The sequence below is a fragment of the Centroberyx affinis genome, unplaced genomic scaffold, assembly GCF_046629955.1.
Source record: "Centroberyx affinis isolate AG114_WGS23_722 - 3 ecotype Tasmania unplaced genomic scaffold, CSIRO-AGI_Caff_v1 ptg000472l_1, whole genome shotgun sequence".
Classification (NCBI taxonomy): domain Eukaryota; kingdom Metazoa; phylum Chordata; class Actinopteri; order Beryciformes; family Berycidae; genus Centroberyx; species Centroberyx affinis.
The window spans coordinates 90366-111152 of NW_027279130.1; the positions used below are offsets into that span (position 1 = coordinate 90366).

Here is a 20787-nt window from a genome sequence, read left to right on the forward strand (position 1 = left end):
CATCCAAAAAAAACCCAAAAGGAGGTTTTTCTTCAGATGTTGACATGAGAAGTCAAAGATAGAGTAGTTATTTTTTAATGTGTGAAAATTCAAGTTAAGTAGATACTGCTTAATAAACAACAGACCTGATATGTAGAAAATGATTTTCCCAGGCAGTAAACTGAACTTTAATAGCATACAGGACACACTGAATCGAAGCGAATCGGCGTGTTAAACAATTACATGGAACGTGAATATTTTCAATAATCTGCTGTAATCCACTGCACCTGCACTCAGTCGGTGATGTCACACCGCGGTAGACCACGAAAGCTCTGTCATAACTCGCAACACGTTGGCTTGACAAAAGCCATTAGCGAGGCTAATAAGACAAGGGCGTGTCAGGAAGAGGGCGAGGAGCCTGAGCGCCGACCCCCCCCCTGAGGTGAAATCTGTTCCGTGGGACTCGGCCCAGGTTCTCGCCTCGCTGCCGGGACAAGCAAAGTCATGTCTGCAGTCTGTCTGCAGGCTCCACTCCACGCAACCGCCAAGGAAGTGTACTGGCGCGGATCCAAGCCAGGCCAAACCCAGGCGTTTCTTTCTTCTCTTGGATTGCGGTGTCATTTTGCAGGCGTGCAGCTTGTACGCTTGTCTTGTCCGATGTTTCATCAAATGATTAATGCTTCCGGATGGTTTGGGGTGTGAATATAAAGGAAAATATAAAATGTCCTCAAAGTTCCTCCTGCCTTTGTAAGAGTCTGTATTGAAAAAGCAACAATTGCCCCAACAATCCTTGGTTAACTTGACTTCTAACCTTGAACTAAGAGCGCGTTCACACCCAGCATGTTTGGAGCAGATTATTCGAACTCCAGCATAACAAATGGAGCAAGTGAGGGCAAACCGCTTGAACTGGCGCTCATATTCAGCTATTTCAGAAGGGAAATTACAGCGAAAGAGCTCAGACAAGTCCATCATACTTAGCTAAAGTTACAGGAACTGGAAGCGGATTGTTTTTGTTTCTTCCCTCGCCGCCAAAATCTCTCACCTGGCAGGATGACAGGTCACCAAAACTCTTTCCAAACGAGCTGCTCATGAGTCAACGTGACTTTTGTTTACAAGCCCCGGTTTGCTTGTAACTGGGCGGTGTGAACCGCACAAAAATGCAGCAAGGTAAACTTTCCCTCTGGTTCGGACCAAAGACAACAAATAGTAAGCAGGATCTCATCCTAACAGAACATAGTGACAGACCTCTGCCTGGCTGTGCTGTGCTGTATGGTGCTTTGCTGAGGTTTTTAATGATCTATTCATCTTTTTTTTTTCATCTCAGTGAGTTTTAAAAAGTTGTAAATAAGCCATAAAGTGTTTTTTTTTCCAAACCTGTATTATGGACATGTCATTATAAACAATCTCATCTTGTGAACGATGGATATAAGTGGCTTCTGAGCAGCCAATGCTGTTTTGTTTGTGATATGTGGAGTGCAGTCAGTGAGTTTTAAATGCTCCCATGATCGATCATGAAGCAGAAAAACTTGGAAATAACAGTCTTGTCCTGCTTTGAATATGCCGTGTTTCTTGTCGGTTGTTCAAATACAGTTTATTATTATTAGAAACTGTTTAACACTATTCATTTCAAAAGTGAGTTTTCCCACGGTAAGCTTGCCCCGCTCTGGAATTGGGGTTGAGGGCCACGGTCATCTCCCTACGGTGGAAAAATATTAACAACCAGAATTAGGTTTTATATACAACTAGTTCTGTGTGGCTGTCAGGTCAGTACAGGACAACAGATGGAGAGTTTAACTTCAAACAGATAGCCACTAGTTTGATTATATTGGATTGTTATTGTTATTAGCTAATGCTTTCCCAGGAAAGACCTACCAGACACCGGGCGTTTATTTATAACAGCAAATGTAATAGCTATGAATAAAAAAGAACTGGGTGGAGGTTCAATCACTATTGTGTTATATCAGTTGGTGTTAGAGAGTACCACAACAGACATTTATGTATATGAAAATGTCACAGTTGATGTAAACACTTTAAACCTGGTTTAACAAGAGCTCAGTGTGAAGCCCTTAGCCCCGGGCTGAGACTAGCCCCCTGGTTTAAAGAGTGTGTATGAAGAAGGGGTTACGCTAACTGATGTCTAAGTACTGGTCCAGGGGTTAAAGTTAACCCTAGGCTAAGAATGGACAGTGTGAAAAGCCCTGTTGAAAGAGGAATGGCGGGGCGCGGGGTCTTTAGAGGTTTTACAGGCCTGAAGCTGGCCAGGGGGGGTCAAAGTTGAAAGTCCCGACTTCATCTGACAACTGGTGCTCTCATTAGTCCCGTCACTCAGGGAAACTCTCGGGGCTCTTTGGGGGTTTGGGTGGCGATGTTTGTGCGCGTGTGTAGCTCTGAATAGCCATGTAACTAAACACAACTTTCCAGATTTCAGGCTGCTGCAGCTTAGCTTCCCGGTCAGGTGAAGCTTACTGCATGAGTTTGACCCTTGACCTTTCAGTCTTTTATAAGCACTGAGTTTGTAGAAAAAAAGTAAATCCCTTCACACACAGGATTAACTCTGCATTACTATATTTTTACTCAACCTTTCAGTCGTAAGAACTTTCTGCAGACGTACTACCCATAGTGCTTATACACTGCTTCTCCTTATCTCTTTATCATCTCCTCCTTTGTGATTGGTATATATGTAATGAGGTAAACCAATAAGGGATAATGGCTTTTACCTGGATTCAAATCATCAGTGTACTTTATGAGAAGAAGAAGTGTCGCTAACAGTTCAAGAAACAGTTCAAGCCCATCAAGAAACAAGAAAAAATCTTAAAAGTCTTAAAAGTTTGGACAACAGTGTGCAGAAGGCTTAATAAGTACCAGCTCTCAGCGATTTGCCATGAAAACGCAGACACAGTAAACCTATACATGCGTATTGGAGCTATTTATTGCCCCATGACCACCCTTACTTTTAACACACCATTTAAGCGCTGTGCTCCTCTCAGTGTGTCAGGGTGCCAGAGTCAGTCTCCTTCATGTGGTACCCTGTTTTCCCTCCGCATCAAAGCATCGCAAGCGCGCCACATGATACAGTTGCCGTATCTTAAAAAAAAAAAAAAAAAAAAAAGCGCACCAACAAACGGTTTTTACGAGGCTCCGCTGCTTCTTTCCCCGCTGCTGAAATGTCAAGGGAAGGCGGGGGAGGGGGGACTGGGGGTTCGTTACAAGACCGTCGCCACGTGTTTCCAAAGCGGCTGTGATACCAGCAGCAGCCCTCAAAGTGTCTGACATCAGAGGTTTTGGCTTGTAAGTGGGTGTTAAGAGTAAGAAGTGGCTACCAGTCGTTTCATTAATATGTCTAACCCCCTTCTTTCTCTTCGCAGAAACTCCGATGCCAACCTGCCCCTCTACAGGTAAGCAGACAGAAGACAGTTCATTGTCATTTATAACCTTCCATATGATAATTGTAGCTTAGATACCACCCACAACTCTGAGCCTTGTATCTGAGTAAGCTGAGGCAAAATCGGTGTGAACGTAAGCATGTTGCCAATCATGGGACCACCTGGACAATCTTTTACTTTGAAGTACTGAGACTTAAGAAGGGAATCTCTGCCTAGCCCTCTCAAAACTCACCCTTTAGAGAATGGTTTTACACTCAAATACTTGATTTAACTAATAAAGACCCCTATTGAAAGATTAGTTTGGTTATAGCACAAGGCGTAATCCGTGTCTGATAATCCAGCACCTATTGTCTGTTCTCTCTTGTGGCAAAACGTGAGAGTGGTTATGAGCAAAGTGAAGATAATAGGTGTGATGGTTGCCATATTTGGATGGGATAATGACACGTTGAAGCTTGTTTGGTGCCTTGGGCCATGAAAAATGTCTGCTTGAATAAAAATGCTCAGTGAAATGGTGATAGCACTTTTTGTATCATAACCTAATTCACATGCTGGGCTTTAAAGGCCCGGTCTGTAACGGCTGTATAGCACCCCCTGTTGAAACACTGTTGCCCCACTGCTAGCTTTGTTTACATAGTAATTCATTACAATGAAGATTTCTTTCACTCTAAAATGTATTGTCTGTGCTTTTGGTGCATTGACTGACAGTATGTGACAGCTAAACCTGAGATTTACTTGCTAGAGCATCAATTTAGATGGTGTAATTGTATCTTTAACAGGTACCTGCCCTCTTAAATTCTATTGCTTTGCTAATAAATAGTCTGAGCAGTGTGGTGAGGATTTGCACATGTTGCCAGCAGATGCTAAAACAAATCAATACACACAGTGTTAAAGGATTTGGCTAGCCTTTGAGACTTTATGGAAGCTTACGCTCACCTTTTACCTGGTTTAATGTTTTCTGGATCATTGCTAATGCGCTCTATATACGAGTTTCAAAGGCTCACATGACTTCACATAGCTACCGAATAGTTGAAACCATATGGCACGACGGGCTCCTCACGTTGTCGGGGTGATTTGTAACTCTTTGGTGTCGATTATGGGAGGTTGCCCCATGTTAAGAGAGGAAAGGAAAGTTGCTGGATTGTTTGGAGGAATGACTTAACCCCTCATGGAGAACCTAGAAAGCCAACTGTTGCTTTATAGGACTCAAGTAGCCAGTCAATGGAATTGGCTCCCTAAGCCCTCGAAAAATCCCCTGAGACCCTTCGTCTTTGTCGGGGGGCAACTCCGCAGCGCGGTGCAAGGGAGCGAAATCGGTTCCAGTACCCGTGACCCGCACTTGAACCCGAATATCCCGTCGCATACGCTCTGTCTGTCAGCGGTCCGCTTGTCGGTTTCCCCCAGGGGTGTGGAGCTCATTGTGCCGCTGGAAACCAGACTCCACTCCGCACTTTGAGGTCCGCACTGTGAGGAAACGCTGCTCCGAGGCCTCTCTGTAATTTGCGAAACAACAAGGAGTTAAGTCCAGTTCACTGCAAAGGCTCAGAAAAACCACAGCGCACAGCAGTAATAGAAACGCGGGGGCTGTCTGGACCTGCCGCTGCTTCATCCGTGTCCCCAGTCTCAGAGTATGAGATCGAAATACAGAGTCTGGATGTTTGTTGATGCAGGGATGTGTCGTACGTTGATGTATGGGATGCATTTTTGGGGTTTTAAGCCTCCTGTTTTTGGAATTTTTGCGTGGTTTGTGTTGCCTTCAAGTGCATTTTAATCATTTTGTCACGTCCATTGAAAATATATAAGTCCACTGTGCTTTGAATCCAATGTAAAGGATCTGGGCGTGTAAAGTTCCCACAGTGTGTTTTTTTTTTTTTTTCACCGTTTGGCGGTTAAAAAAGAGTTTGGTCTGAAAACAACTGGAACCTAGCAACTCCGCCACCGTTCCAGACGTCTCTCCACAGACCAGGCCATTTTCTGCGGTGGACCGTACGTCTTCTCTTCAGCGGCAGTGGCTCGCAAGACCGCAGCCAGTGCATTTGTGTTTTGAAGGCATCTCAAAGGGCTTTCGGGGGCGTCCGCGGGGCTGCCAGGACAACGTCGGTGCCAACTGCTAAGTGCCGCCTTCCCTGTGGGCGGTTTTCATAGCGCAGCGTGACCCCTTTTCCTGGCAGCGGCGGGAGAAGCGCAGCGTGGCCTGTGTGTGTGTGTGTGTGTGTGTGCGCGTTTCAGTCTGCGTCCGTCCACGGCGCGTTACAGCAGATTAGCGGTGTCAGTGCCAGCCTTGGGACGGCCGATTTTCTCAAGGGAATTAACCCAAGTCAACGTCTGTGCAGTTGGCCGGTGAGAACAAGCTTTATTCAAGAGGTATTTTAGCACAACGGCCTTATTAAAGTCGGTGTACCAATACTATAGTTTTACACCTAAAGATTTGATACTACAGAAAAAACATTGAACTATTGTGTTGTGTTGGCACACATTGGCAACATTGTGTTGGCACACTTGACTTGGACAGCTTCTGTAGCAACTCTTGTACAGAGGTTTTGAAGTCGGTTGGACATCTTTGTCCGCTTTGTATCTGAAATATTTTTCACTTCCAAACTGCCAACCGGTTTAGTTGCACTGGATCCAGTTCAAGAAGTGCTGGACTGTTTGACACTGTTGCTGGTTTCAGTCCGACTGCTGCAGTCCACTATCAAGAGCCAGTCTGTGGTTCTTCCTATTCCAATCCTCCTCCTTTCGCCGGTGTACGCCCCTTGGAGGTGACGCAGAAATCTTTTGCAAGAGTATGGACGCATTGGAACAGCAGGGATTGTATACACACATTTATAATGCTGGTGAAGCCCTTCCAAAAACATCATATCTCAAAATACAGCTTTAGCTTGGTTGTAATGGAAAAGAATCTAAAACAAAGCTTGCTAGTGTCATTTTTGTGATGGTGAAATTTTGGAGTTGTTAAAGGGATACTTGGTACTAAATTTAAACTTTTGGAATCATAAGAACTGTAGTGTGCCCAGACACAAAATTAGAGCAACGTTTTTACTTGAGGTGGTGCATTATAAGCACTTTGTGAGTTTATGATAATTACTATAATCAGAGCATTGTAAAATAAACACAATGGGGATGAATAGTTTTCGGAGCAACTGTTTAGTTAATGACATAATATTACCCTGAATATAATTTTGTGATGATTGTCTGATTATAATGTAAGAACAGTTTATCTGCGCTTCTTAATGGGCTTATAATCTGCTTGTAATGCGCCACAACGCGCCTCCAGTAAAGCGCTAGTCAGAATTACAAGCCCCAGCTTTCCAAACAGCTTTCTCACATGGAGCTGCTGGACAACCCTCCCCTCCCTCCTTCCCTCCCTCCCTCCCTCCGGCCCGTTCCTCCCCTCTCTCTCCTCCCTCTCCTCCCTCTCATGTGTTTTCTCTTGTGGGGTCGAGCTGCAGCCCTGCTATCCATCTGTGTGAGTTCAGGCTACTGTGGGAGAGAGAGAGAGAAAGACAGAGAGAGAGAGAGAGAGAGAGACACTTCTATACTTGCATGGAGAGAGAGAGAGACTTGTATTTTTTGCCCGCCTGGACCGGCCACCGCGACCCTCCGCAGGATGTTCCTCCGACTTTGCCATGGCACAGGTGAGGCGGTTTTCGTGGGAAAAGGGTTCGGAAGGAGCCGGAAGAGGCGTTCAGGTCCGCGGAGTCTTTTTTTTTTTTTTTTTTTTTTTATCTGACGGAACAGTAGGAGGTTTGTTATGTAACGGCCGCCCTCATTAGTTCTGCTGCAGTTGATTTGCGTTGTCGTCGTTCGAGCGGCGAGTTTCACTGGATTGAAAAATTTCACTGGATTGAAAAGCTCTCACCAAGTCCTAAAAACAACCCTACCTCTCTTCTTCTTCTTCTTCTTCTTCTTTCTTTTCCTTAGCACTCACTGTTACATGATTGTTCTGTGGTCACTGGAATATTGTAAAGGCACCTGACCTTTGTGCTCCTCACTATTGGTTGCTTGTCGTTTTTGGTGATGCAATTGAAGTGTATTCTTACTCTCGCGCTCATTGTAAGTTGGCGAAATCTACTCTCTATCGCCAATTGATATCGCACAACAGTAATTCAACCTAGTTGAAGTTCACGAAAATCTTGGGAAGATGCTCTGGCGCACGGGAAGTGATGCGTTTGACGTTTCCGGTGGTTTGGAATCAGTAGAAGAAGAACTGGGTAGTTAGCATGAGCAGGGATAGCCACCATGGCTGAACAGGCAAAGGAAAGAGAAACTCAAACTGCATCAACAGAAAATCCAAGCTCCGCCCACACTGTTTGATTGACATGTCGATGATTCCCACTTTAATATTTGGAGTTCTTTTGACCGGTGTCATGCTTGGTACTCGTGGTTTGGATGTGTTGAGGGATCTAGATTGAAATCAGACAGTGATGACATTCTTTATTTTCCAAAATCTCTCTCTCTCTCTCTCTCTCTCTCTCTCTCTTTCTCTCTGTCAAACAGACTCTCAGAATGTGAGCAGACATGCGAGGTGGTCCGCCTCCCCTCCTCCATGTGCAGCATGTGTTTGTAGTAGTTTGAGAACACTGTGCACACATACACACACGCACACACAAACCACACACACACACACACACATACACACACACACACTGTGATCACTAAATCAGTGTCCAGAGGCAAACCCCTCACATTCCTCTCATACAAGAGGATCGAAGGGGTGAGGGAGGGGGGTGGGGGTCGGGGGTGACGGGCCGCCGTCCAGACTTTTAACACACAGTTGACACAAGAGAGATACTCAGGAATTTGTCTCATTTCGCGTCCACAGCCAAAGCTAATGGGAACGGACGGCGAGGAAACTCTCGGCCGTCCCGTTTCCCATGCTCCCTCGCTGTAGCCGCGGGTCTGAGAAAGGCCGCGGTCTTCTCATTTGACTTATAGTGTCTCGGCTTTGTCCCGGCATGTTTTCTCTCTCTCTCTCGCTCTCTCTCTCTCTCTCTCACTCTCTCACTCTCACTCTCCCCCTCCCTTTGTCTAAGGTCAAGAGACTGAGTGAGTTCATATATACATCACTATATATCATCACATTTATATGATTATTATATTGTAAGAAACGCTTATGTATGCTTCTAATCTGCTTTTAATGCAACACAATGCACTTTTTCTAGCCACTATCCATCCTTTGCACTATCTAAAGCTTTTTCCCCCCAATTATTCAAGGTGTGTGTGTGTGCTGGAAGCATGATTTTGAATGAATCGAAATGGAATGGTTCTTCACACACACAACAAAAAGTTATAGATTGTACTTTCCCAAGATGCAGCTGGGTGTCCTCAAGTTGACATGTGTTCCGCTTTTAACAAAACAAATTCCTAACAAAGTGCTTTACAGAGCAAAACAGGACAGATGGCATACACAATTTAAAAACAATTCATTCCAATCAAAAGCTTGACTGCACATGTTCTCCTTTATAAGCTGGGAGCAGTTTGCTTGACTGAACACTCAACTCCACCTGTTTACATCTTTCGCTGTGTAAATGCTATGCTGTGTGAGTCCTCTGTAGCAAGAAACCTTGTTCATTCTGTATCTGAAAATACCAAAGTAACCCGGAGAGCTCGGTGTGACTTTTGACCCCGGCCAACGTTGGATGGAGGTCAGAGGTCACCAGACGGCTGCATTAGTAGTGTGACAGTGTGAATACAACAGCAGATATAACCCAAATTTATGAAGCTGCTGAAGCCAGTCCAGGTGTGTGTGTGTGTGTGTGTGTGTGTGTGTGTGTGTGTCTCTCCCAGCCGTCCCCCCAGGCTCTCTTGTTCCCAGGTCAGTAGCACCGCCGGGCCTCTCTGCTTCCTCCCAGCGCCCGACCACTAATTTCGGATCCGCTCTCCTCTAGGTCCGGCCAAAACTTGACTCTCTCCAATTAGAGCGAGTCAAATGTAAAAAAAGGTGAAGCCAGACTCGGACCACAGTTAGCCCACAGCGGCCGAGCCGCACATGCGGGCGCCCCGGCCTGGCCTCTGGCTTCCTTTTGTTGTTATTTTGTGCCCTTGCTATTTTAGCGGCCTCTATGCTAATGGTATCCAACCAGTACCGCAGGGTTGGACTTCCTCTGCTTTTTTCCCCATTTGACTTTTGCATGGCATTAAGTCTCACGCACTTCCTCCTTTCTCACTTGACACATGTTATTACTTTTTTTCCCTTTTGAATGCATATGGTTACAATGGACGCATATGTAAGGATGGATACATACACCCAGTAATGTAGTGGTAAATTAAAGGTCCCATATCGTGGAACATGGGATTTCCTTTGCCTCTTTGATTATAAAGCAGTTGGATGGTCTATCTAAACATGGTGAAAGTATCAAAACGGTCGCCAACTAAATCCACACAATCCATATTAGAAAAGCTAGCCTCTAAACGAGCCGTTTGGACTTCCGTAACTTTGTGGCGTCACAAAGGTTCGCTCATTATCATTTTTGTAAGAAATAATAGACTAACAAAGTGTTTTTTTCAAAGCGGTTGTCATTGTTTATTACCGGAGAGTTTTCCCTACCTGTAGCCGCCGGGCCGCGGCGTCTCACGTTTCACTCTTGAAGCGGTTAGCCAATCGGAACAGAGGGTCGTTAATATTAATGCGCCTTAAGGGCACAGCAACAGAAACAGCCTGTTCTTGGTAAGGCTCAGAGAGATGCTGGAAAATGAACATGTAAAAATGGATTGAGAGTGTTTTTGATACATGACACCACACACACAGCTTTAAATGGACCTCAAGACACAAAATAAAACTCTGGAAAGTGGAGACTATGGGACCTATAAAGGGACTTTAAGTAATCTATGACCTTTATTGAGCTCTGTTGGCGACCAATAGGAATTACAACAACATTTATACAACTTATCTTCTCTCCAAATGAGAAACCCACATTTTTATAGGCTAGAAAGTGAGTTTTGAAAGCCAGAAATCTCAGCAGCTGGCCAAGTAATCATTGAGGCATTGGTATTGATCAATAACCCTATAAACCCCTGACATATATATACATAGATATACTATGGTCATTTTGTACTATGAGACATACATTTCTTATTGATTGTCTCTTTAAAAGGTGAGGCATTATGAGGCAAACAACCAGCAACAAAAATCAGTTACAGGATCAGAAAAGTATCCATTTATGTTTATCTTTATATAACTGTATATAACTTGCATCCATTTTACAGTACTTATTGTGTCAGAATTATGTCAGTCTATATATATGAGAACTCTCTCTCTCTCACATACACTGACACACACACACACACACACACACACACACACACACACACACACACGTGAGCACACTGTTATACATGCACAGATTCCAGTCATTGAGCAGGTGTCACTTGTCAGTACTGGCCCCCCAAGGCTGTTCTCATGTTTTTTCTGTTTTCATGATGGTTGGAGGACATGTTACTAGGGTTAGACCAATATACCGGGCCAATGTTGGCCTTTTATTAAAAGTGGGATATGGTCCGGTCAGTCTTGTCCACCTCTGATATGATGTATGTAATTCTTCTATATGTAATCAACCTATATTTATTGTAGAATTAATCAATATTACACTGGTTGTCTATGGGAAGCACTGCCTGAATTCATTGTAATGTGACATTTTGATCAGATCAGTATCCTGGGTTTCAATGGATAGGTCTAATGCTGTTTCAGAAAACTTAATTAATATTTGTCTCGAAAATAGCCTAGTCAAAATCAAATCATATTTAATGATATTGCATATCGGCACAAAATATCAGCTATCAGGGCATCTTGATGTCTTAGTTGGCTAAGGTGCATACCATGTACCATGGTTCCTGACATCCTGGGTTCAAATCCAGCCAACGACCTGTGTCGCATGCCCCCCCCTTCCCTCCTCCAATCTCTGTCATCTGTCAAATAAAGGCAAAAATGCTCAAAAATAATCTTCAATCCAAAGAATATTTCAAAAACCCATATCAGAACAGAATCTGGTGCCTTATTGTCCACAGATAGTAGTAATGGCTGTGCAATCTTAAACCTTGCAGGTGGCACTTCAGGCATTTGATATGCACCGCTTCCTTTGGCTAAAGACCATTCACCCGAGTTCATGGTGAAGATCAGTTTGAAGTGAAACCTGTTTGAGTTTGAAGAGAGGGTGGTAAACCTGATCCTTTGGTTATGCCAGTGGGGATGGATTCTCATTATTGAAGTTTTTTTCTGATTGTGTGTGTCTCTGTGTGTTTTTTCAATAGGTGGCCTAGTTTTTCAATAGCAAATTGTTGTGACAGTCCGCATGGGAGAAACGCCTGGCCTTAATGTTCATGCCTTGTTTATAGAATTTTTTCGTCCATTCATGTTGATGTAATATCTTGAACTGACTTGCTATATAACCTGGGCAACCAAGCTTGAAAGATGTGATATGTTTGATTTAGAGAAAATTATGAAGTACTGTAATTGAGGATATAACAATAGGGAGAGTGAAAGCTATAATCTGGAGCACCATTGTCTTAAATTCCATCATTGTGCGAACTTCCAGTGTATTAATTAACAATGAAATTATACTATTCAGTTTGCTGGCAGGCAGTTTGACGGGTTTGAAGCCAAATTTCTGGAAGGCGTGCGCGTGATAGCCGATAGCCTACTATCATGTTTGTGAGATATCCGCTCATGCGGGGCAGCCATGACATCACTTGTTTGTACGAGTGTGTGTGCCATGGGTTTGGAGTTGAAGCGGGTTACTTTGATCCACCTCTAACCCAAATTCTTCCCCTCGCCGAAAATAGGGAGGAAGAGAAACCAGTCGGAAGGCCCAGTAGGCCAGCAGAATGGAAAGGGGAGAGCCAAAGAAAGCATTCCTCACAAAGGAGGACTGGGTATGGATGAAATGAGCCAGAGGGATAGTAATGACTGAGTGACTGCTTTTCTTTTTTGGACCTGTGGTTTCTCTGCCTGGTCATTAGGTTTCTCTGGCCCTCCAGGCCCAGCACAACAGCTCAGAGAGAGAAAGAAAGAGAGAGAGACAGCAAATGAGTGGGTTTGGGATGGATGAGAGGAACAGATAGCAGAACTGACATAATCCCTTTGTTATTATTTTGACATGTTGGCAACGGGCCTTTTCTCCGGAGGATCCCATTGAATCCAATGAAAGATCAGAATGCGAGTAATTTCTCATGGTTTCGGAGGAACATTGGACTTATATATTAATGAGCTGTGCTCCACTGGCTCTCAGCATGGCTTTTGAGCGAGAGGGAGAGGGGAGAGCTTCTCTTCTCACCATCCAGCAGCTCCAGATAATGTCTAGCCGGTACCCGCTGTCAGCACTCATTAGGGCTCAGCCTCTAAGACCACACAGTTTGACCCATTCAGAGAGCACAACAGTGTTTGCATTCCCTCCTAATTGTCTCTTCTTGTCCATATGCTACATTTAAACAGGCATCTCATTGATCCTCAGGTCCGACAGTGCACCATATCCCGCTAATGGGGCCCGAGTGAAGGGGGTCCGGCGGTACGAGCTCAACCTTATCAAACACGGGAAGCTCAGGACAGCTCATTTGCATGTCCCTCTCATCAATTATTCAGCCGGAGCAAACAAAGCGCAGTGTTAAGTGGCTACTTGGGGAGAGCGGAAGGGGCGGAGAAGACTGCTGGAGCTCCTTGCATAAGCGTCGACGCTCTTTGAGGTTCACAGAGTTGGCCCGGGCCTCTGGACCCGCACACTTGTTATGCAAATGAAGGAGCGGATGCATGATGATTTGCCCCTGTAACTGTTGGTTACCCAGGAAATATGGAGGGCCCAGTATCTTTCAAGTCACTTGTGTGGAGAGAAAAAGAGAGAGATCGCCGCTATGCTCATTCTCTCAGGACAGCATTAGTATTACCAGGGACGTCTTCTGATAACAAAAAAGAGACACAAATTAGAATTTTCCAAATAATTCTTCTTGTGAGCTTGAACAGCAGTGCAGCAGTAGCCTGTTGCTGCATGCAGTACATGTGGTAAAAACAGGGACTTTTCCAATGGCTCCATCAGTTGTCCTATACTGGAGACCATTGACTTTTGAGCTGTTATAACATTCAGCAGGGCTGGATGTCAGGTATCCTGCTGTTTAGAAGATAGGCCTTCTTCTCTGGAGAGGAGGAAAAACATCTTCCATTGCTGGCCTCGATCGTTCTGGGTGCAACCATTTCTCTCTTAGCTCCTCTTTCCCATCATTAAGAGTCTCATCTGAAGAGTCCATGGCCTTGGTTTTTGTTTTTGACGAGGAGCAAAGACGAAGGTTCAAGTGTTTTTCCCATGCTCCAAGGTCCACCAAGGTCTTATTCCTCACAAGAGAGCAACTAATAGCACTAAAAGGTTCCAATGTGCTCTATACACCATCCTCCAACCTCCATCTCACTTCTTTTGGGAGCTTTCGCTGCCATTGAAAAACCATTGTCAGCACAGAGCCCTCGTCCTTCGAATAGACAGCGTGGTCCCGTGAGCTTAGCATGTAGCAGCGGCGCATGCATTGTCATGCATATGTGTGAGGCCACCATCTTGTGCACCGGTCAGAGAAGTTCTAGAAAAGCACACTTTCCCCCTCTGTCATTGACAGGCGTTGTCAATGCTATGAAAGACAGAGCATAATGGCGTCCTGCGGGCCTTACAGCCGGCAATCACGCAGCGACGTTACCGCAGTGAGGCTGAAACCATGATGTCATGTGTTTACAGTCTCCTGAGCTTTGTACAAGGGTTTAACCTGTGACCCCCTGGCTATATTGTGTTACATATGGCACCTTGTTGGGGAGCTATTTCAGCAAGTGGCTAGAGAGCAGGGGTGGTGGTACATAAACAGGTGTCTCTCTTTACATGGCACAGCACTGGATAACCAGGCTGCACAGGCTAATGTTGCCCAAACCAGCTTCGTTTCAACAATTTGGGTTGGCGGAGCAGTGGTGTTCAGTGTTCTGCAGTGCCAAGCCTGAGGTTTATCTTCAGACAGAATGTGGAAAAAAAACATTTAGAGGGGGCGTTAATATGTGCAAAGTCAATGGAAGGAGCAGGATGGATGCAACTTTGGTTTAGATGGCGCAAATTGAGGCAGAGGCGGTTGATTTGAACTTGAAAATCGCCTAACATAGTAAAGAGGAAGCCAATCAGCTTCAAGGCAGACTCTATCCATGCACCTGTAAGTTTGTCTCCCCACCCTAGTATTTATAGCAGGAAAGAGTAAATGGTTCATACCACAAATGAGCACACAGCCAAGACTTGTTATCCAGAGTTTCAACTAATCTATACTCTTATCAAGAAAGATGTCGACCAGAACCACTAATCATAATGGCTGGACTATAGAAAGATGTTAATCAAAAACATTAATCATAATGGCTGGACTACAGAAAGATGTTAATCAAAAACTAATCATACTGGCTGGTCTCTCATCCTGCTGCTTTCTCTTGGGTCAAGTGGTGTCATCAAACCTACTTCCATGTTGTCACCTACTTATTTTTCAAGTCAAGCTGCTGCCATGCTGGTGCAACAGAGAATATTGTATTATATTGTATATTGAACACACAAAATTGGGATGTTCTTACTCTGGACAGATAGAAACAGGAGCACTTCTGTTGAAGTACTCAGTACAATGAGCTATCTACTGATATGAATACATAGCAACCTGTCTTAGTGCCTTTGTAACTACAACTGGAGAAGTTGCGATCAGCTACTGATGATTTAACTTTGGATCACAGATAAAAACCTGCAACTCTGGAATCCCTTGTTCAGCAGCCTGAACCAGATTTTCTACTGCCAACAATAGATTCATTTATTCAGGATAGGTAATGTGTTTTGGTCAAACATTGAAGTGACTCACTGCCTAGTTGCCTATCAACATTCCTGGACAGCAAGCCTCTTGCACCTTCTCTATTTCTTTCCCACAGGAGACAAAGCAGAGTCTTAAAAACAAGACTATAATGTGTGAACTTGCCGGTGCAGTGCTGGCTGCACGGTTACAATGGAACCTAATCACATGTGGTTGGCACAGAGTAAGCGACCAGGCGAAGCTTTAAGCCTGTTTTGTCCTACGCTTGTGATTGAAATAAAGAATGAATAGAGGCACTTAGGTCGAACTCACATGGAAATACAGCCACACTACAACCTGTTCTTCATAATTAGGACTTTTCTTTCAACCTATAGCCAGTTCTTGAAAGCTTTTGCTGTTCTAAACACCCGATGTCTAGTGGATCTTTCCAGGAAGAAATGCTCTGGCACATTGGAAGTGATGCGTTTTACGTTTCCAGTTTGTTTGGAATAAACAGATGAACTGAAGAAGAGCTGGGTAGTTAGCATGAGCAGACAAAAAAAAGAGCGCCAGCTACAGAAACTCAAACTGAATCCAAGGAAAAAGACGTCACAGTACAGGCCACACTGTTTGATTGACAGCTGATCTCAAAGATGGAGACAAAATAAAACTAAAAACCAGCTTAGTGGTAGTTTCAAGCTCGCCACCTGTTTTGTCTGTGAAGCTGACCAATATAACAGCTTAAAGTATCAAACCGTATATCAGTATATAACAGTATATCAACTGTACCAATTCCAATAATTGCCAACATCTAGGCTATGCTGATGACATCATACAAAGGTCAAATGTCAAGAAGACCCAAGGCAACCTGCTTAGGCCTATAAAAGAGTAACTCCACACTAAAATGCCTCTTTTAGTTAAACTTGTAATTAGTACTATGTAGTTATGAAATACAACAATGGCAGTCATATTGTCAACATTAGTCGTTCTTGGCCTGATGATTGGCTTCTCTCCCAGCGGAGCGCTCGCGGTGGCTCCGGCTGACGCCAAGCAACAATTAGCCAACCGCTCCGCATAGCCTCAGCTGGTAAAGCTAAAATAACTGGATAGATGTTAAGACAAGGAAATAAACTGTGTTCAAACTGGGACGGCCGAAAACCGGGGATGTCTTGAAAGTAGGCTCAGTCATTTCTCTGTTTTGTTTATTCTGCTACTCGAAGCGCAGAGAGATGTAGAGTGGGGATATGGGCCCTGATTGGTCAGTTGTCAGCCAATCAACCTGCTAGACAAGCTTGCCCCCAAAAAGGAGAACTCTACCCCAAACACATCACACAGAAGTGCTCCACTCTAAGTGGCCCACTGAAAAACAAGAATCCTGTGAATTACCACTTTAATTTCTAATATTGTGATAACATTGTTTTGTGAACCCAACATTGCATATGGAGTTGTTTTAGTGAGCTGAGCAGGTCGTTTCACCACTATCAAAACGCTACAAAGTTTCCATAGGGCTCGTCAAGGACTGAAACGCATTGCTGACTGACTGTCTGCACATGCTGAATCTTTCAACTGACAGACAGTGGTGGGCTGATCAGTCGGCTCATGTTCTGTTTTGTCCATCTCCTCTGATGTGCCAAACGTCCAAGTGGGACCTCCCCGGCTCTTAAACCACAGCAGCATTCCTCTTCCTCTATAATCCTGACAGGCAGCCTGCAGCCTGGCCAGTGCACAGCCATTTATTTCAGGCCTTCTGGGAAGAGAAACGCTTGGCTGCCAGAGAATAGCCTGAGTCATGGCTGCAGCCCACTTGGGAATACTGTGTTCAGTTTCTAATGATACAAAAGACATGGAGCAGCTGCAGAAGGCACAAATTCTTGTTTGTTTTTAGAGGTTCCGAATGGGGTTAGTCAGATACTGGGCCAGTGTTGGCCTTTGATTAAAAATCAGATCTGGCCCAGTCGCTGTTGTTCTGATATAATGGATATGATGCAGTTTGTCAATGGAAGTCAATGGAAGTTTTAGTGTCCCATGATCTAAATGCTGCTTCCGAGGCTTTTCCGCCCTGACAAGAAAAAAAATCTGGAGAAAACGACAACTGAATACTTGAAGATGAAGAAAAGAAAGATGTTGAATATTGGCCCAAAATATCAGCTATTGGTGGCTAATCGAAAGGATATTGGTATCAGGATTGGCCTTCAAAAACACATATGCGTCAAACCCTAATTCAAAACAAGCGGTCACATGGGTTGTTGCTAATTTAACAATACTATTATTGGAAGACATTAAAGCCAACCTTGAACCAACCCTCAACCCCCTATAAGGATGCAGTGTGCTGAGTCAACTTGCAACTGGTGTTGGAGTGGGACCGTTTGAGTGTGTAGTACTCACAACTAAACTTTGGAAAAAATTTCACACTTTTTTGCTCTTCAGTTAGTTAAGTTTCATTTAGAATCCTGAGCACCAACAGGTAAATCTCACTGTTTTTATTAGTTGTCTGGCTTTACACTATGTACTTTAGTTTACTATGAAAAGTTATATCCATCATGTTGGGTTAGCAGTAGCCTAGAGTTTAGAGAAGTGGACTTGTGACTGGAAGGTGACGGGTTCGAATCCCCAGACCAGCAGGGAAAATCTGGGTACGAAAGTCAATCATATTCCCCCTCTCTCAGTAACTACCTTTGAGCAAGGCACTGAACCCAAAACTGCTCTAGTGGAGCTGCTCACAACAGTAGTTATCGGTTGTTGTACTGGGCAGCTCCCAGTGTGAATGTGTGGAACTGTGTGAAAGTGAAGCACGGTGATGCTGAAAAAAAGCATGGAGCTCAGTTGATCTTCCCTGGATAAATAAAGGTTAATAAATGGCAGTCCTGTATTTTACACAGCAGGTGGTGCTATTTGTCTTTCTCCTGTTTTTTTGGTATGTTAAAAAACTCAACAATCAATAGGTGTAAGATGGACTGGTTGGGCACAGGGAGGGGAAAACGGCACCGTCCTCTTCTGCAAGGCCTGCTGCCAGTCTCCAGCAGTGGGAAGGGGGCTACAACAAATCTTAGTGCTTCAAATTGTGTGTTTATTTGCCAACATGCAATGCAAGCGTATTATTTCATAGTTCAATAAAATTGCCCCCGAAAATGACCAAAAGGCGCCTAAAATCAGACCAAAAATGCCCTCTGGAAAAAAAGTGAATTTCTTACCCTTAGTACCCTTACAGTATGGACAAAAGTCTTATCCAGTGGGATTCCTTGGGATAAAATCTTATGAAATCGGGGCCTGTGGTCTTCAACATATCCAAGTGTGCGTCCTTCAAATGAAAAAGTGTGACCTTGTGAAACCTTGCTAAAAGGGCTCTTTATAGCACTAAAAAGGGTTCTGCTACGATACAATTTTCTGGTAGAACCTAGAACTCTTTTTGCTCAGAGTTCAGCCTGCCTCCTTTAGTGGGAGTCCAGTACAAGGCCTCCACCTGCATGGGGCTCTGCTGGTTAAGCTCTGGATGTTATGCAACTCCTCAGCATTAGCTTCTGGCAGGACTCTTCCCCCCTCCCTCCCTCCCTCCCATCCATCCCTCCCTCCCTCCCTCCCTCCCTCCCTCCCTCCCTCCCTCCCTTTCTCCCCGTGCGATCGGCGCTAAGTCCGTTTAAAATAGCAACAGGTCGCGCGAGCCGGGAGCTGCTACCGCTAGACCCAGAGCCCCGGTAGCGGAGCCGGGCAGAAGTGAACTGCCGAGGAGGGGAGGGGAGAGGGAAGACGACTCTGTGTCTCTCTCTCTCCCAAAGAATTCTCCAAGCATGCTGAGCGTCATGTATTTCCTCCGCGCTATCTTCAGGGTAAGACCTCTCGGCTTTCTACCAAACAGAGGGATGCCAGTTCTTTCTCTCCTTTTCTTTTCCCCGTCTGCTTTTGTTGCCGTCTACTTAGTTGCGCTTCGCTGGCTGACAGAAGAAGGGAATTTCACTCTTCGTTGTCATGTCAAGTGCTCCTTCTGCCTCGCAAAACTCACTGCCTTCACTTCCCTTTTATGTTTATCACAACTGCATTTTGTTTTGTTGCCATCAATTTGCACAGTTTCCCGCCTGGGAATTCTCTGCTGTGTTCTGTTCCAAGTGTGAAGGCAAGTAACAGGCAAGTTTGAGCAAGTTATCAAGATATTGCGTTCCTCAAACTCTCAGATGTGAAAAGAGAGAGTCTTCTCAACATGCTTCTCTGCCTCTTGGGGTTTGGTTTTGATCTGGCGAAGTGAGGCACCGCTCGGACGCTCAGGCGGATTGCTCGCACTAGTCCGAAAGCCGTTCTGGACTAACTGTTATTCACGTCCACGCTGGCACTGAAGGCAACACCCCCCTTCCCATTCATCCTCAGCTGCCGTTGTACCACGACGGGTTCTTTCGCGTGCGAGGAAAGACCTGAATGCTAATGGTGCGTTCAAATAATTCTTTGTCATGGTCTGACGTCTAGAAGACGCCTCATCAGATGAACGTGAGGGTATTATCAGCTTTACTGGGAACGCAGGCTTTGACAGCAGCATGGACACTTCACCTGTTAGAGCATCTGCTACTTCCCATCTGCTGCTGAAGACAGGGTCGCTTAGGGGACCTTTTTATTAAAAAAAAAAATGGATAGTGTGCAGACAGTAGGAAAGATGAGAGATACTCTAGAGGTCCTGGTGGAATTATGGATGAGCAGGAGCAAGTGAGGCTTCAGAGTTGACTCCAGACTGAGATCTATGACTTTGAGTTTTTAAAGGCTGATACCAATGTTTTTTTTGATTGCAGCTGCCAATATTCCGTATCTTTAAATTTGTCAATTTTCATGCCATTCACTGTCATCCAAGAATAGTCAGATTTATGCAACAAAGGTATGTTGAGTAAGACTGAGAAAGATAACATATCATTTTGTGTGACAAATGCCTCCCAAAATGTACCAATATAATACAAAAAAGGGAGTATTGTTAAATTGGCAGCAACCCATGTGCCAAATTCCACAGTTTTGAGCTTGGCTTTGGCTGATATGGAGTTTTGAAGGCCTTACCACAGCTAGTCATTGTTTTTGCAGTAAATAAAATGATCATTATGTAACGTTTTACTGGAATAACCCACATCTTTGGCCACAGATGGCACATATCATCAACACATAAGTTATCACCCACCTAAAGGAGAGTTTTAGTGTCCCATGATGGTCTAAATGCTGTTTCAGAGGCTTTTCCACCCTGACAAGAAAATAATTCTGATCGAAACTTTTTGACATGAAAATTTATTATCAGTACATATATCCGCCATTGTCAGCTCCAGTCCAAAATATTGGTATCGATATAAAAAATCTATATCTGTCAAACCCTAATAATAACCTCAGGCTTTCAAATAAAAAAAACACAAAAATGTCTTGAAGAGGTGATACTCTAGGGAGGGAGGACCATATTGATTGAATCCCATGTTTTGGGATATAGAGAGCGCTCCAATGTGACAGATGGGTAGATGGGGTTTTGAGGGCAAGGAGCCCAGCTATTCAGCCTGACCAATGGAAATAAGAGGTGACTCGATGGTTGAGCTCAGGTGGAATTCGCTGAAGGCGCCAAAGCTCGGCATTTTGTTGGATTCGGTCCTCTTTCTCTCCGTCTCTCTACCTCTGCCTTTACCCCCACTCTGATAGGATTAGGATTACAGGGTAA

General features: G+C 44.4%; 1 protein-coding gene across 2 annotated transcripts in view; it reads left to right on the forward strand.

The window, feature by feature from the left end:
- arhgef4 (Rho guanine nucleotide exchange factor (GEF) 4) overlaps positions 1-20787 on the forward strand; it is a 102538-nt gene that overhangs the window by 2520 nt on the left and 79231 nt on the right. The window contains exon 2 of one of the 2 annotated variants that reach the window (XM_071517189.1): positions 3345-3374. In XM_071517189.1, the coding sequence (XP_071373290.1) occupies positions 3345-3374 (30 nt within the window). Of the gene's footprint in view, positions 1-3344; positions 3375-18842; positions 18950-20787 lie in introns of those variants that run through there. The other variant, XM_071517190.1, reaches the window with a different exon arrangement.